This window comes from Mycena indigotica (genome assembly GCF_014461135.1).
Source record: "Mycena indigotica strain 171206Taipei chromosome Unknown Mind.scaff0005, whole genome shotgun sequence".
Taxonomy (NCBI): Eukaryota; Fungi; Basidiomycota; class Agaricomycetes; order Agaricales; family Mycenaceae; genus Mycena; species Mycena indigotica.
Genome location: NW_023503004.1, coordinates 431,274 through 449,051, shown reverse-complemented (window position 1 = coordinate 449,051; position 17,778 = coordinate 431,274). Strand labels below are relative to the sequence as shown.

Below are 17,778 nucleotides of genomic sequence, written 5' to 3'. Positions count from 1 at the left end.
TTAACTGCAGATATGTTGACCACAAAATGACTGACTTTTATTAGGATACACTCTGGCAGTTAAGGTTACACTGTTGAATTTCTTGATGGTTCATATATGGTCAGAAAGCTCTTGAGAAGGACTACAACTTTGTATTCACCTAATTGGAACTTTCCTACAAATCCATCAACTTTATTGACTTGGCACTTTCAAAACAGTATTAGCACTATATCTCAGTCATTTCTGAAGCTTTCAAGATGGTTCTCATATGGTCAGAAAGGGCTTTACAGAGGCTATAAACTGGTATTCAACTGGAAATATGTTTGATATAAATCCAATGACTTTTATCAGTACTTACTGTGGCAGTTATATTGACTCAAATTGACTTGTGCACATTTTGGTGCCAGTCTATGGGGACACTTCTGGGACCTAACTGCCCAGTCTACACTGTGGCTTAAAGTCAATACTTGACTCACAAAATGTCATATACTTTCAGTCTTTTGAAACAGTAATAGGCTCATATCTCGATGAGTTCTGGTCGGTTTAAGATGGTTCCTATATGGTCAGAAGGATATTTCAAAGACCTACAAACTGGTCTTCAACTGCAAATATGTTGACTACAAAACGACTGACTTTTATTAGGATACACTGTGGCAGTTCATGTTACACTGTTGAATTTCTTGATGGTTTATATATGATTAGAAAGGTTTTTAGCAGGAATACAACTTTGTATTCAACTTATATTTAGTTTATCACAATTAGTGTATACTGCAGCAGTACTTATTGTGCTGATTTTGGTGCCAGTTTATAGGCTTTATCTCAATGAGTTCTTGTTGGATTGAGATGGTTTTCATTTAAAGGGCCTATAACATGGTATTCAACTCAAAATCTGACTGCAAAATGACTGATTTTGACTTGTCTTTTGAAACAGTATTAGGCTCATATCTCTGTCAGTTCTGGTCGGTTTGGGATGGTTTTTATATGGTTGGAAAGGGAATTCCAGGCACTCAACACAGGTTTGATACAAATTGACTAAGTTTCATTAGCACTTACTGTGGCAGTTATATTGACTCAAATTGACTTGTGCACATTTTGGTGTGAGTCCATGGGGACACTTCCAGGACCTGCCAGTTTATACTGACCGTCCAAAGTCAATGATTGACTTACAAAATCACCAACATTTCAAAACAGTATTAGGGTTATATCTCAATGAGTTCTGCTTGTATGGAGATGGTTCTTATATGGTCAGAGAGGTATTTGAAAGGGCTACAAATTGATGCTGCATATTCTAGTGCTAGTTGATAGTGACACTTATTTACTCCCCTGGTAACACTTTCCACTTTCAAAACAGCATTTGGGCTGTATCTCAGTCATTTCTGCAGCTTTGAAAATGGGTCTTGAACGGTCAGAAAGGTATTTCAAAGGCTTATAATCTGATGTTCAAATGACTTGGCGGTAAGGACTACAACAGATTGATGCAACTAAAAGGCAATGCTTGAGTCACAAAATGCAAGTCTTTCAGTACAGTATTCCGGAGCTTTCAGAATGGATTGAAAGCCCAACCAACTTAAAACGTGCTAGATACATGGTTTGGGATTTCAGTTCGAACTGAACTGGACTGACATTCGGTGAAGGCCATCCTGGCCCTCAGTTTGGCCCGGTCTGGCTTTTCGCCAAGAACCAAACTGAACCAGACTGTTGACTCCAATTGACTGATTTTAGGGCACTTTGAAACAGATAAAGTGGATTTCTATATGGTTGGAAATGTATTCAACTGGAAATATAGTGGATACAATTTGACATACTGTGGCTTTTGGGCAGATTTTGGAACCAGTTAATAGAGGCACTGATTTGACATAACTGCCTGGTTGAGTCTTTTTGGCATACTTGTAGAAACATCTGACTGAAAATTCACTTTCATGCAGTGGCAGTTAATATTGAGCTGTTAAGTTTTGAGTTCAAACTCAAGTTTCACCCACAAGCAGCTTTGGCTGAACAGACTTGTCTTGTCAGACATTCCAAGTTATATGAAAAATTAGACAAAATTGTTGATTGCACGCCAACCGCTCCAGCTAAGTACAGGGAATTCAGGAATTACATAGACCTATGATATTCGCGCCGTCGGGCAGCGCTTCGGCCCGATCGGACCAGATACGGCGAGGTTCGCCAGTGTGCCGGCTCAAACAGAGCCTTGGGCGATACGGGAGAACGGTGCGGCCGTTCGGCGCGAGATCTTCAAGGAGGGTAGTGCCATGCTACCCGCGGCTGCTGGCCGCGTTTGGGCCGACGCGACGCAGCCGGAGCCCGGCAGTGCGGAGGGCGGGTGGAAGTCCGCCCTTGCGCGTGCGGCACAGCCGCTGCATCGCCCGGGCTGGAAACTTCACACAGGGAGGGGACACGTCGTCCGCAACCGCTTGTGCAATTCCAGCCCTATCGGAGCAGCGGCTCGGCAGCGGGCCTCGAGACGGCGGTGCAGACACGCGGCGCCGCACCGCGTCGTGGAGGGCGACGGGACCCGCGACGAGGTGGCGCAGTGACGTAGGCGAGTACGTCAGACTTGAAAACACATGCGCTGAGCATTTGAATTGAGAAAACAGCTGAAACCACTCACCGGGGGAAGAATTGGCGATGCGCGACAACGACGGCGTTGTGTCCCACGAGACTTTCTGGAGTCGAAGGTGCATATCAGGGCTACTCACGCGCGCGCTTTCGAGGAGAACGCGCGGCAGACGGGCCGGAACGCCGCGGGCTTGCCGAAAACAGCGGTCGGGCCGCGCAGGGCCAGCCACCGCCCCGTTCTGCCTGGAAATCTCAGGAAATGGAGAGGCACAGTGTCTCCCGTATCGCTGAGAATTTCGGGCGGAACGCGTCAGAATTGCGCCCAGCGCCCTCCATTCTCGGCCAAGACGCGTCGAGCACCTTGGGACACGTCCCTTACGTTGTCATCGACGTTGCCGGACGTCGCCGAGGGCCTCCGGAGCCCGTTCGGCGCGAAACGGGCGATTGCCGGGGAAACCCGGCGCGTTGCTGGCCAGCATCCAGCCGGCGGATCGCCACAGAAGTCCAGCTTCTTGACGGGAACGTCCTCCGCTCTTCGCGAGTCCATTTTCGCGTCGATCCGCGGTCGCGATCGCGCGCAGTGACCGGTTCTTGCGAGATTTGAGCCCAGAGTGGGCCAACGACGATGGTAGCGGCGGGAATGCGGATGGCGGGTTGCATCGAAGTGCTGGGGACACTGAGAGAGCAATAAATTAGTAGAAAAGAAGCCACAGATGGAAGAAACACGCACCTCGCGGAGACCTGCAGCCGCAGACCCACCCGCTCGGCCGTTGGCCCTGAAATCTTCAGGAGAGGGAGCGTCGCAATGTCGCTACCTGTGGTTAAATTTCCAGCCAGAACGGGCACGAACTGAGCCCAGCGCTCACCGGTCCTGCCCACAACGCCGTCAACAGCGACCACGGTCGATGCGGCCCGCCGACAAGCGCCGAGACGCGCTGAACCGGTTGGGATATGGTCTTTGAGCCTCCCCGGACATGCCCGAGGGACACCGGGGGCCATTCCCGGCCCCAAACGGCTAGGTTTTGGCCAAACGGGAGCCCAGCGGTGGCCCGAATCCAGCGGGCAGATGGGCCGACAAACACCATTCGAATGACGAGGGAGTGTCGCGCCTTGCGCGTGACGATTTTCGCGACGATCCGACGGCGAGATCGCGCGCGGTGACGAATTCAAGCCCAGAATGGGCAGAAACGGCAGGGCAGAGCGGAGAAGGGAAGAGGCTTCGGGTGGGGTGCTAAAGCCAGTCGTATGTGGGAGGGAGAGTGTCGGCGTGGCACCAGCAGCCGCGAGAGATGTGTTTGCCGAGCGCCGACGCCGAGTACCGCGCCGGTGTTGCCAGCAAGATAAAGACCAGATTTGCGCCTGGCTGGATTTCGCTGCGCGTCGTTGAGCGATTTGCGGTTTGAGGGTGGTGGTTGATAAAAAGAAGCGGGGTGACGGCATGCGGCACGTGCACGCCACGTCTTCGTCCCACGCAGCCTCTTCCTCTGCTCTTCCGCGCACAACGGCGGCCCCGCGGGGTGGTTTGCCGCAGACACGCGTCGTAAACGCCAGCGCGGGGCGTACTTATACCCCGCGCGACCTGCCGTCCCTCGCCTTCTTTCTTTCCCCCAGTTGTCGCTCGTTACCCACCCACCCTCGTTAACCATGGCCGGCCCACGCCCCCGCAGCCTCCCGCTCCTCGCCGTGCTCCTCGCGGCCGCGCTGCTCCTGCTCCCCGCCGTGCTCGCCCACGGCGACCACAAGGGCGCCCACTACGGCCGCAAGCGCACCCCAACGGCCGCCCCCCCCGCCCCCCGCCAAGGGCCGCCCCACCGCCAACGTCGGGCGGCGCCGTCAACGCCACGCCCAAGCCCCAGCACCACCGCCCCCCCCCCCGAACACCCCGCCCCGCCACCGCCACCGCCCGGCCCCGTCCTAGCACCCCGGCCGCAGCCCCGCCCCGCCTCCGCCTCCGCCACCCCCAGCGCCCACCTCTACGAGCTCCACCCCGCCCCGGCGTCCGCGCCCGACCGGGCCCGCGCTCCCCGCGGGCGATCAACGCCGGCCGCGGCCGTCGCGCCGCCGTCTCCGCAGCGGACCAGGCGCTGTACCTCAAGTTCCACAACGACATCCGCGCCAACCACAAGGGCGCCCCCTCTCGTGGAACGACACGCTCTCCGCCGCGGCCCAGAAGGTCGCGGACACGTGCGTGTTCGAGCACTCGGGCGGGAAGGTCGGCCCGTTCGGGCGAGAACCTCGCGGCGGGCACGGGCAAGTACGGGATTGAGAAGGCGATCGTGTCGTGGACGAACGAAGTCGGTGCGTGCCGTGCCGTGTTTTTGATGCTGATGCGGAGGCTGATGGCGATGGCGCAGGGGACTACGACCCGAAGAACCCCGTGCCGTCGCACTTCACCCAGGTCGTGTGGCGCGGGACGACGCAGGTCGGCTGTGCGCTCACCGTGTGCGCGCCCGGCACGATCTTCGACCCCAAGTTCACGGTGCGTGTCCGGGCCGCGTGTGCCCCCGTGTGCTGACCTCGGCGCCGCGCAGAACACCGCCGAGTACTACGTCTGCGAGTACGCCCCGCCGGGCAACATCATCGGCCAGTTCGAGTGCGTTTCCTGTTCTTTCTCGGGGCTTCCGGGCCTGCTGACGCACCCCCAGCCAGATGGTCTCCGTCTAGGCCAACGCCCGCATTCCCGTTCTTGTTTCCCACGCGCGAGCCTGGACGCCCGCGGTTCTATATCTCTCCATACCACTGTCTTGTCGTATCTATCTTCCTGTTCAATCAACTTGTTACCCCGCACATCGTCTGACCAACTCGGCGCGGCGCGGCGCTGCACCGGAGTCACGGGACTCACGGCCCACGCGCCGCCGGGTGGCTCGTCCATCTTCGGTCTCTGTAGGCTAGTCCGCGCTATATGGCTAAGCATCCTATGCTCGTTCGGCGCGTGCCCGCGCGGTCTTAGAGACAGTATATGTGTGCTCGATTTTATTATTTTTACTAAATTCAAAATACGTGGCCTGTTCTGTTCTACTTATCTTTCTGGTCGATATTGCGAGTCCCGCAACCCAGCACAGACGGCGCGGCAGAGGCGCAGACGCGGGGTCGACGCGCCCTGGGCATTTGCGCTTGCCACGTTGCGACTCTGTCGAACATTTCTTTGCGTGGCACGTCGTGGGGGGGTGGCGCAGTAGCGTAGGTGAGTGTTCTATCGCTGGAAACACCTCCGCTCAGCATTGACATCCACAAACAGCCTGAATTCACTCACCGGGAGAAGATGGAACGTTGTGGAACAACGGCGGCGCCCTCTCGCGCGAGATTTGCTGGAGTTGGAGGTGCGTATGGGCCCTCCCCGGGCGCGCTTTCGCGACGAACGCGCGGCGGATGGGCCGGGACGGCACTGGCCGCCAAAAACAGCAGCTGGTTCGCTCAGGGCCAACGACTAGCCCGTTCCGCCTGAAAATCTCAGGGAACGGAGGGATATATCGCCCCTCGCATCCCTGAGAATCTCAGGCGGAACGCGCGAGAAACACGCCCAGCGCGCGCGAGTCTCGGGAACACGCGTCCAACGCCGAGTCTGGCGGATGCAGCGCGTCGCAGTGGCCCAAAACGCGCCGACCAAGTCCCCTGCATCTTCCTCGACATGGCCGGACGCGGCCGAGGGCCTGTTCGGCGCGAAACGGGCGGTTTCCGGCCAAGCTCGGCGCGTTGCTCGCGAGCATCCGGCCGGTGGATCGCCGCCAAAGTGCAGTATGGTGCGGAGGACGTCGGCGGCCCTTCGCGAGTCCATTTCCGCGTCGATCCGCGGTCGCGATCGCGCGCGGTGGCGTGTTTTGTGCTGAGTTTGGGCTATAAACGGCTGCAAATGGCGGCACAGAGTGGTAGCGGACCTTGGAGCCTTGTCTCTGGGCTATCTGAGCCGGCGCGGGGGCGTGGTTTCACAAGATTCTGCCCCAGAAGCCCCAGTTGTGTGTTATTGTCGCCTAGTTTGGGCTTCGGCGGCGCGGTGGCGTGTTTTCGCGAGATTCCGCCCCAGAAGTCCCCAGTTGTGAGTGGTTGTTGCCTAGTTTGTCTTGCTACAAGTCCGGGGAGGCGCGGAGAGGCAGGTAGGATGTTGTGTCGCCAGAGATGGTGGTGGTTCGGAAGCAAGAGAGTCACGCGCGTGACTGTAGTCGAGTCCGAATCTTGCGTGACTCGGTTCGACTCCGCACTGCGGCACTCCGCGGTAAATTAACTGCTGGCAGTTAGCGGAATTCCGCGGCAAGTCCGCTGGCAGTTAGCAAAGTAATTTCAGTTGTGGGAAAAGTGAAGAGAGGGATTGAAAGATATTGAGCTGGAGATTCCAAAAAGTTGAAATGAGAAGCAGGAGGATAAGAACTGAGAGTTGTGGAGGGCTAATGAAATTTCCCAAAAAGGAAATAATTTCGAGCGCGAAATTGTGGACAGGTGTTTTCACGCTTTTTTGAAATTTGTTCCTGGGGTTGGCTGAGGGGTGGCATTTCCTATTGTAAGGAGGAAGACCTCTGGGTGCTGAGTGTTCTTTTGTCTAGCAGTGTGTCTGACACCTGTTTAAAGATGGATTAACATGGGACCACATTTTGGCAGTGAAAGAGGTTGGCTGAATACCCTATAACAAGGGGAAAAAGGTCATTTGAGTAATTGGTGGGCTCATGCTTAGGCATTGAGAAGAGGCCTCCCCACTGGTGAAAGGGTGATCTCCTTCAGTTGATTGGGAGTAGCTGCTGAATCGAACCAAGGGTTGTGAGAGTGAAGGACAGAAGTCATCATAGCACTGTTTACAGTCAACTTCTGAGTAACTTGAACTTGTAACTTGGTGGAGCTTGCCTATCTTTTCTATTCATGGGTTCTGGGGGATACATTTAAATCTAACTTTTTCTAGGATACTAATTTTCTAGGATGCAGACTCTGTTGGGGGACGCCCTGACAAGTCTATAAACAAAAATCCAGGACTGCAGCCTGGTGTGACAGTGAAGTCAATAAAACTCAAAGCTATTTTTTAACCCCCTTTACTACCTACCTTCTTCTTCTTTCTTCTTCTTTCCTATCTTCAGCTTTGTGAATGACATGGATTCATAAAGTTGAAGATGTGAAAGAAGAAGAACAACAGTATTTTTTTTTCCTTCTGCAGCTCTACTTTAGGGCCTGCTGAAGGATCGGGTTCCAGGGGAATTCCACTTTAGGGCCGGCTCATGCTTCCACTCTTTTTTTCTTATATTCTTGTTATTATATTCTTGTTATTATATTCTTGTTATTATATTCTTGTTATTATATTCTTGTTATTATATTCTTGTATTATTAGACTTGGTATTGACTGTGTTGACTGGTACTGAGCGCTACTGCCAGACTACTTTAGGGCCAGCTTACTAGGTGACTTGACTAGGCTGACTGGAGCTTACTGCCTGCATTGACCGCTACTGACTTATACTGCTACTGCCTGCCTTGGGAGATGAGTCTGACTTTAGGGCTGACTTGGGAAATTGGTTGAGGTTATAGAGACACTTCTTACACCTTACTGCCCAGTTTACACTTATGCTTCAAACTCAATAGTTGGCTCACAAATTGACAAATACTCGCAAACACTAGAGTCTTTTGAAACAGTATTAGGGTTGTTTCTCAGTCATTTCTGAAGCTTTCAAGATGGCTTCTATATGGTTAGAAAGGTATTTGAGGGGCCTACAATCTGGTCTTCAACTGAAAACATGTTTAATACAAATTGACTGACTTTCCTTAGCAATTACTGTGGCAGTAAGTATTACACTGTTATAATTTTTGATGAGTTATATATGGTTAGAAAGGTCTCCATAAGGACTCCAACTTTGTCTTCAACTCATTGTGACTTTCCTACAAAACTAATGACTTTTGTTAGTACACACTGTGGCAGTTATTGACTCAAATTGACTTGTAAATATTTTGGTGTGGGTTCATAGAGACACTTTCGAGACCTAACTACCCAGTTTACACTTTGGCTTAAAGTCAATACTTGCTTCGCAAAATGCAAATTACTGACCCAATCCAGAGTCTTTTGAAACAGTAATAGGGCTTTATCTCAGTGAGTTCTGAAGCTTTCAAAATGGGTCATATATGGTTAGAAAGGTATTTTGAAGGCCTACAATCTGGTCCTCAACTGAAGACATGTTTGATACAAAATGAATGACTTTTATTACAAAATACTGTGGCAGTAAGTCTTACACTGTGATAATTTTGGATGCCTTATATATGGTTAGAAAGGTCTTCAGTAGGACTACAACTTTGTCTTCAACTCATTGTAACTTTCCTACAAATCTAAGAACTTTTGTTAGTACTTACTGCAGCAGTTATTGACTGTATTGACTGAAATTGACTTGGGCAGATTTTGGTCTGGGTTCATAGCGGCACTTTTAAAACCTAACTGCCCAGTTAACACTTTGGCTTAAAGTCAATACTTGCTTCAAAAAATGCAAATTACTGACCCAACCCTGAGTTTTCAAAACAGTATTAGGGCCATATCTCAGTGAGTTCTGAAGCTTTCATAATGGTTCCTATATGGCTAGAAAGGGATTTTGAAGGCCTATAACATGGTATTTAACTGGAAACCTGTTGACTACAAAATGACTGACTTTTATTAGGATACACTGTGGCAGTTAAGGCCACACTATGAAATTTCTTAATGGTGCATATATGGTTAGAAAGGTTTTTAGAAGGACTATAACTTTCAATTCAACTTTTGTTTGATTGACCACAAATCTATTAACTTTTGTCAGTACTTATTGCAGCAGTTATTGACTGTCTTGACTGAAACTGACTTGTGCAGCGGCACCTGCCTTTTTCAAAACAGTAATAGGGCTCTATCTCAGTAAGCTTTGGTTGGATCACAATGAGTCCTATATGGTTAGAAAGGTATTTGAAGGGCCTACAAATATGGCTTTAACTGCAGATATGTTGACCACAAAATGACTGACTTTTATTAGGATACACTCTGGCAGTTAAGGTTACACTGTTGAATTTCTTGATGGTTCATATATGGTCAGAAAGCTCTTGAGAAGGACTACAACTTTGTATTCACCTAATTGGAACTTTCCTACAAATCCATCAACTTTATTGACTTGGCACTTTCAAAACAGTATTAGCACTATATCTCAGTCATTTCTGAAGCTTTCAAGATGGTTCTCATATGGTCAGAAAGGGCTTTACAGAGGCTATAAACTGGTATTCAACTGGAAATATGTTTGATATAAATCCAATGACTTTTATCAGTACTTACTGTGGCAGTTATATTGACTCAAATTGACTTGTGCACATTTTGGTGCCAGTCTATGGGGACACTTCTGGGACCTAACTGCCCAGTCTACACTGTGGCTTAAAGTCAATACTTGACTCACAAAATGTCATATACTTTCAGTCTTTTGAAACAGTAATAGGCTCATATCTCGATGAGTTCTGGTCGGTTTAAGATGGTTCCTATATGGTCAGAAGGATATTTCAAAGACCTACAAACTGGTCTTCAACTGCAAATATGTTGACTACAAAACGACTGACTTTTATTAGGATACACTGTGGCAGTTCATGTTACACTGTTGAATTTCTTGATGGTTTATATATGATTAGAAAGGTTTTTAGCAGGAATACAACTTTGTATTCAACTTATATTTAGTTTATCACAATTAGTGTATACTGCAGCAGTACTTATTGTGCTGATTTTGGTGCCAGTTTATAGGCTTTATCTCAATGAGTTCTTGTTGGATTGAGATGGTTTTCATTTAAAGGGCCTATAACATGGTATTCAACTCAAAATCTGACTGCAAAATGACTGATTTTGACTTGTCTTTTGAAACAGTATTAGGCTCATATCTCTGTCAGTTCTGGTCGGTTTGGGATGGTTTTTATATGGTTGGAAAGGGAATTCCAGGCACTCAACACAGGTTTGATACAAATTGACTAAGTTTCATTAGCACTTACTGTGGCAGTTATATTGACTCAAATTGACTTGTGCACATTTTGGTGTGAGTCCATGGGGACACTTCCAGGACCTGCCAGTTTATACTGACCGTCCAAAGTCAATGATTGACTTACAAAATCACCAACATTTCAAAACAGTATTAGGGTTATATCTCAATGAGTTCTGCTTGTATGGAGATGGTTCTTATATGGTCAGAGAGGTATTTGAAAGGGCTACAAATTGATGCTGCATATTCTAGTGCTAGTTGATAGTGACACTTATTTACTCCCCTGGTAACACTTTCCACTTTCAAAACAGCATTTGGGCTGTATCTCAGTCATTTCTGCAGCTTTGAAAATGGGTCTTGAACGGTCAGAAAGGTATTTCAAAGGCTTATAATCTGATGTTCAAATGACTTGGCGGTAAGGACTACAACAGATTGATGCAACTAAAAGGCAATGCTTGAGTCACAAAATGCAAGTCTTTCAGTACAGTATTCCGGAGCTTTCAGAATGGATTGAAAGCCCAACCAACTTAAAACGTGCTAGATACATGGTTTGGGATTTCAGTTCGAACTGAACTGGACTGACATTCGGTGAAGGCCATCCTGGCCCTCAGTTTGGCCCGGTCTGGCTTTTCGCCAAGAACCAAACTGAACCAGACTGTTGACTCCAATTGACTGATTTTAGGGCACTTTGAAACAGATAAAGTGGATTTCTATATGGTTGGAAATGTATTCAACTGGAAATATAGTGGATACAATTTGACATACTGTGGCTTTTGGGCAGATTTTGGAACCAGTTAATAGAGGCACTGATTTGACATAACTGCCTGGTTGAGTCTTTTTGGCATACTTGTAGAAACATCTGACTGAAAATTCACTTTCATGCAGTGGCAGTTAATATTGAGCTGTTAAGTTTTGAGTTCAAACTCAAGTTTCACCCACAAGCAGCTTTGGCTGAACAGACTTGTCTTGTCAGACATTCCAAGTTATATGAAAAATTAGACAAAATTGTTGATTGCACGCCAACCGCTCCAGCTAAGTACAGGGAATTCAGGAATTACATAGACCTATGATATTCGCGCCGTCGGGCAGCGCTTCGGCCCGATCGGACCAGATACGGCGAGGTTCGCCAGTGTGCCGGCTCAAACAGAGCCTTGGGCGATACGGGAGAACGGTGCGGCCGTTCGGCGCGAGATCTTCAAGGAGGGTAGTGCCATGCTACCCGCGGCTGCTGGCCGCGTTTGGGCCGACGCGACGCAGCCGGAGCCCGGCAGTGCGGAGGGCGGGTGGAAGTCCGCCCTTGCGCGTGCGGCACAGCCGCTGCATCGCCCGGGCTGGAAACTTCACACAGGGAGGGGACACGTCGTCCGCAACCGCTTGTGCAATTCCAGCCCTATCGGAGCAGCGGCTCGGCAGCGGGCCTCGAGACGGCGGTGCAGACACGCGGCGCCGCACCGCGTCGTGGAGGGCGACGGGACCCGCGACGAGGTGGCGCAGTGACGTAGGCGAGTACGTCAGACTTGAAAACACATGCGCTGAGCATTTGAATTGAGAAAACAGCTGAAACCACTCACCGGGGGAAGAATTGGCGATGCGCGACAACGACGGCGTTGTGTCCCACGAGACTTTCTGGAGTCGAAGGTGCATATCAGGGCTACTCACGCGCGCGCTTTCGAGGAGAACGCGCGGCAGACGGGCCGGAACGCCGCGGGCTTGCCGAAAACAGCGGTCGGGCCGCGCAGGGCCAGCCACCGCCCCGTTCTGCCTGGAAATCTCAGGAAATGGAGAGGCACAGTGTCTCCCGTATCGCTGAGAATTTCGGGCGGAACGCGTCAGAATTGCGCCCAGCGCCCTCCATTCTCGGCCAAGACGCGTCGAGCACCTTGGGACACGTCCCTTACGTTGTCATCGACGTTGCCGGACGTCGCCGAGGGCCTCCGGAGCCCGTTCGGCGCGAAACGGGCGATTGCCGGGGAAACCCGGCGCGTTGCTGGCCAGCATCCAGCCGGCGGATCGCCACAGAAGTCCAGCTTCTTGACGGGAACGTCCTCCGCTCTTCGCGAGTCCATTTTCGCGTCGATCCGCGGTCGCGATCGCGCGCAGTGACCGGTTCTTGCGAGATTTGAGCCCAGAGTGGGCCAACGACGATGGTAGCGGCGGGAATGCGGATGGCGGGTTGCATCGAAGTGCTGGGGACACTGAGAGAGCAATAAATTAGTAGAAAAGAAGCCACAGATGGAAGAAACACGCACCTCGCGGAGACCTGCAGCCGCAGACCCACCCGCTCGGCCGTTGGCCCTGAAATCTTCAGGAGAGGGAGCGTCGCAATGTCGCTACCTGTGGTTAAATTTCCAGCCAGAACGGGCACGAACTGAGCCCAGCGCTCACCGGTCCTGCCCACAACGCCGTCAACAGCGACCACGGTCGATGCGGCCCGCCGACAAGCGCCGAGACGCGCTGAACCGGTTGGGATATGGTCTTTGAGCCTCCCCGGACATGCCCGAGGGACACCGGGGGCCATTCCCGGCCCCAAACGGCTAGGTTTTTGGCCAAACGGGAGCCCAGCGGTGGCCCGAATCCAGCGGGCAGATGGGCCGACAAACACCATTCGAATGACGAGGGAGTGTCGCGCCTTGCGCGTGACGATTTTCGCGACGATCCGACGGCGAGATCGCGCGGGTGACGAATTCAAGCCCAGAATGGGCAGAAACGGCAGGGCAGAGCGGAGAAGGGAAGAGGCTTCGGGTGGGGTGCTAAAGCCAGTCGTATGTGGGAGGGAGAGTGTCGGCGTGGCACCAGCAGCCGCGAGAGATGTGTTTGCCGAGCGCCGACGCCGAGTACCGCGCCGGTGTTGCCAGCAAGATAAAGACCAGATTTGCGCCTGGCTGGATTCGCTGCGCGTCGTTGAGCGATTTGCGGTTTGAGGGTGGTGGTTGATAAAAAAGAAGCGCGGGTGACGGCATGCGGCACGTGCACGCCACGTCTTCGTCCCCACGCAGCCTCTTCCTCTGCTCTTCCGCGCACAACGGCGGCCCCGCGGGGTGGTTTGCCGCAGACACGCGTCGTAAACGCCAGCGCGGGGCGTACTTATACCCCGCGCGACCTGCCGTCCCTCGCCTTCTTTCTTTCCCCCAGTTGTCGCTCGTTACCCACCCACCCTCGTTAACCATGGCCGGCCCACGCCCCCGCAGCCTCCCGCTCCTCGCCGTGCTCCTCGCGGCCGCGCTGCTCCTGCTCCCCCCGTGCTCGCCCACGGCGACCACAAGGGCGCCCACTACGGCCGCAAGCGCACCCGCAACGGCCGCCCCGCCCCCCCCCGCCAAGGGCCGCCCCACCCCCAACGTCGGGCGGCGCCGTCAACGCCACGCCCAAGCCCAGCACCACCGCCGCCCCGCCCCCGAACACCCCGGCCCCGCCACCGCCACCGCCGGCCCCGTCTAGCACCCCGCCGCAGCCCCGCCCCCGCCTCCGCCTCCGCCACCCCCAGCGCCCACCTCTACGAGCTCCACCGCCCCCGTCCGCGCCGCGCGGCCCCGCTCCCCCTGGGCGATCAACGCCCGCGGCGGCCGTCGCGCCGCTCGTCTCCGCAGCGGACCAGGCGCTGTACCTCAAGTTCCACAACGACATCCGCGCCAACCACAAGGGCGACCCCCCTCTCGTGGAACGACACGCTCTCCGCCGCGGCCCAGAAGGTCGCGGACACGTGGCGTGTTCGAGCACTCGGGCGGGAAGGTCGGCCCGTTCGGGCGAGAACCTCGCGGCGGGCACGGGCGCAAGTACGGGATTGAGAAGGCGATCGTGTCGTGGACGAACGAAGTCGGTGCGTGCCGTGCCGTGTTTTTGATGCTGATGCGGAGGCTGATGGCGATGGCGCAGGGGACTACGACCCGAAGAACCCCGTGCCGTCGCACTTCACCCAGGTCGTGTGGCGCGGGACGACGCAGGTCGGCTGTGCGCTCACCGTGTGCGCGCCCGGCACGATCTTCGACCCCAAGTTCACGGTGCGTGTCCGGGCCGCGTGTGCCCCCCTGTGCTGACCTCGGCGCCGCGCAGAACACCGCCGAGTACTACGTCTGCGAGTACGCCCCGCCCGGGCAACATCATCGGCCAGTTCGAGTGCGTTTCCTGTTCTTTCTCGGGGCTTCCGGGCCTGCTGACGCACCCCCAGCCAGATGGTCTCCGTCTAGGCCAACGCCCGCATTCCCGTTCTTGTTTCCCACGCAGCCTGGACGCCCGCGGTTCTATATCTCTCCATACCACTGTCTTGTCGTATCTATCTTCCTGTTCAATCAACTTGTTACCCCGCACATCGTCTGACCAACTCGGCGCGGCGCGGCGCTGCACCGGAGTCACGGGACTCACGGCCCACGCGCCGCCGGGTGGCTCGTCCATCTTCGGTCTCTGTAGGCTAGTCCGCGCTATATGGCTAAGCATCCTATGCTCGTTCGGGCGCTGGCCCGCGGGTCTTAGAGACAGTATATGTGTGCTCGATTTTATTATTTTTACTAAATTCAAAATACGTGGCCTGTTCTGTTCTACTTATCTTTCTGGTCGATATTGCGAGTCCCGCAACCCAGCACAGACGGCGCGGCAGAGGCGCAGACGCGGGGTCGACGCGCCCTGGGCATTTGCGCTTGCCACGTTGCGACTCTGTCGAACATTTCTTTGCGTGGCACGTCGTGGGGGGGTGGCGCAGTAGCGTAGGTGAGTGTTCTATCGCTGGAAACACCTCCGCTCAGCATTGACATCCACAAACAGCCTGAATTCACTCACCGGGAGAAGATGGAACGTTGTGGAACAACGGCGGCGCCCTCTCGCGCGAGATTTGCTGGAGTTGGAGGTGCGTATGGGCCCTCCCCGGGCGCGCGCTTTCGCGACGAACGCGCGGCGGATGGGCCGGGACGGCACTGGCCGCCAAAAACAGCAGCTGGTTCGCTCAGGGCCAACGACTAGCCCGTTCCGCCTGAAAATCTCAGGGAACGGAGGGATATATCGCCCCTCGCATCCCTGAGAATCTCAGGCGGAACGCGCGAGAAACACGCCCAGCGCGCGCGAGTCTCGGGAACACGCGTCCAACGCCGAGTCTGGCGGATGCAGCGCGTCGCAGTGGCCCAAAACGCGCCGACCAAGTCCCCTGCATCTTCCTCGACATGGCCGGACGCGGCCGAGGGCCTGTTCGGCGCGAAACGGGCGGTTTCCGGCCAAGCTCGGCGCGTTGCTCGCGAGCATCCGGCCGGTGGATCGCCGCCAAAGTGCAGTATGGTGCGGAGGACGTCGGCGGCCCTTCGCGAGTCCATTTCCGCGTCGATCCGCGGTCGCGATCGCGCGCGGTGGCGTGTTTTGTGCTGAGTTTGGGCTATAAACGGCTGCAAATGGCGGCACAGAGTGGTAGCGGACCTTGGAGCCTTGTCTCTGGGCTATCTGAGCCGGCGCGGGGGCGTGGTTTCACAAGATTCTGCCCCAGAAGCCCCAGTTGTGTGTTATTGTCGCCTAGTTTGGGCTTCGGCGGCGCGGTGGCGTGTTTTCGCGAGATTCCGCCCCAGAAGTCCCCAGTTGTGAGTGGTTGTTGCCTAGTTTGTCTTGCTACAAGTCCGGGGAGGCGCGGAGAGGCAGGTAGGATGTTGTGTCGCCAGAGATGGTGGTGGTTCGGAAGCAAGAGAGTCACGCGCGTGACTGTAGTCGAGTCCGAATCTTGCGTGACTCGGTGTCGACTCCGACGCACTGGTCGGCACTCGGCCTCGGTAAATTAACTGCTGGCAGTTAGCGGAATTCCGCGGCAAGTCCGCTGGCAGTTAGCAAAGTAATTTCAGTTGTGGGAAAAGTGAAGAGAGGGATTGAAAGATATTGAGCTGGAGATTCCAAAAAGTTGAAATGAGAAGCAGGAGGATAAGAACTGAGAGTTGTGGAGGGCTAATGAAATTTCCCAAAAAGGAAATAATTTCGAGCGCGAAATTGTGGACAGGTGTTTTCACGCTTTTTTGAAATTTGTTCCTGGGGTTGGCTGAGGGGTGGCATTTCCTATTGTAAGGAGGAAGACCTCTGGGTGCTGAGTGTTCTTTTGTCTAGCAGTGTGTCTGACACCTGTTTAAAGATGGATTAACATGGGACCACATTTTGGCAGTGAAAGAGGTTGGCTGAATACCCTATAACAAGGGGAAAAAGGTCATTTGAGTAATTGGTGGGCTCATGCTTAGGCATTGAGAAGAGGCCTCCCCACTGGTGAAAGGGTGATCTCCTTCAGTTGATTGGGAGTAGCTGCTGAATCGAACCAAGGGTTGTGAGAGTGAAGGACAGAAGTCATCATAGCACTGTTTACAGTCAACTTCTGAGTAACTTGAACTTGTAACTTGGTGGAGCTTGCCTATCTTTTCTATTCATGGGTTCTGGGGGATACATTTAAATCTAACTTTTTCTAGGATACTAATTTTCTAGGATGCAGACTCTGTTGGGGGACGCCCTGACAAGTCTATAAACAAAAATCCAGGACTGCAGCCTGGTGTGACAGTGAAGTCAATAAAACTCAAAGCTATTTTTTAACCCCCTTTACTACCTACCTTCTTCTTCTTTCTTCTTCTTTCCTATCTTCAGCTTTGTGAATGACATGGATTCATAAAGTTGAAGATGTGAAAGAAGAAGAACAACAGTATTTTTTTTCCTTCTGCAGCTCTACTTTAGGGCCTGCTGAAGGATCGGGTTCCAGGGGAATTCCACTTTAGGGCCGGCTCATGCTTCCACTCTTTTTTTCTCTTGTTATTATATTCTTGTTATTATATTCTTGTTATTATATTCTTGTTATTATATTCTTGTTATTATATTCTTGTATTATTAGACTTGGTATTGACTGTGTTGACTGGTACTGAGCGCTACTGCCAGACTACTTTAGGGCCAGCTTACTAGGTGACTTGACTAGGCTGACTGGAGCTTACTGCCTGCATTGACCGCTACTGACTTATACTGCTACTGCCTGCCTTGGGAGATGAGTCTGACTTTAGGGCTGACTTGGGAAATTGGTTGAGGTTATAGAGACACTTCTTACACCTTACTGCCCAGTTTACACTTATGCTTCAAACTCAATAGTTGGCTCACAAATTGACAAATACTGACAAACACTAGAGTCTTTTGAAACAGTATTAGGGTTGTTTCTCAGTCATTTCTGAAGCTTTCAAGATGGCTTCTATATGGTTAGAAAGGTATTTGAGGGGCCTACAATCTGGTCTTCAACTGAAAACATGTTTAATACAAATTGACTGACTTTCCTTAGCAATTACTGTGGCAGTAAGTATTACACTGTTATAATTTTTGATGAGTTATATAT

At 52.7% G+C, this 17,778-nt stretch overlaps 2 protein-coding genes across 2 annotated transcripts; both read left to right on the top strand.

Moving 5' to 3' along the window:
* Positions 1-4,182: 4,182 nt before the first annotated feature.
* MIND_00566300 (uncharacterized protein) lies at positions 4,183-5,202 on the top strand (the record flags this gene model as incomplete). Its single annotated transcript, XM_037362433.1, has 3 exons — positions 4,183-4,836; positions 4,893-5,131; positions 5,184-5,202. 3 exons carry the CDS (start codon positions 4,183-4,185, stop codon positions 5,200-5,202), a joined length of 912 nt encoding a protein of 303 aa, XP_037220354.1.
* Positions 5,203-13,631: 8,429 nt separating this feature from the next.
* Positions 13,632-14,650, top strand: MIND_00566200 (PR-1-like protein; the record flags this gene model as incomplete). The annotated part of the gene is made up of 5 exons (XM_037362432.1): positions 13,632-13,805; positions 13,905-14,283; positions 14,340-14,464; positions 14,517-14,579; positions 14,636-14,650. 5 exons carry the CDS (start codon positions 13,632-13,634, stop codon positions 14,648-14,650), a joined length of 756 nt encoding a protein of 251 aa, XP_037220353.1.
* Between the last annotated feature and the right edge of the window lie 3,128 nt (positions 14,651-17,778).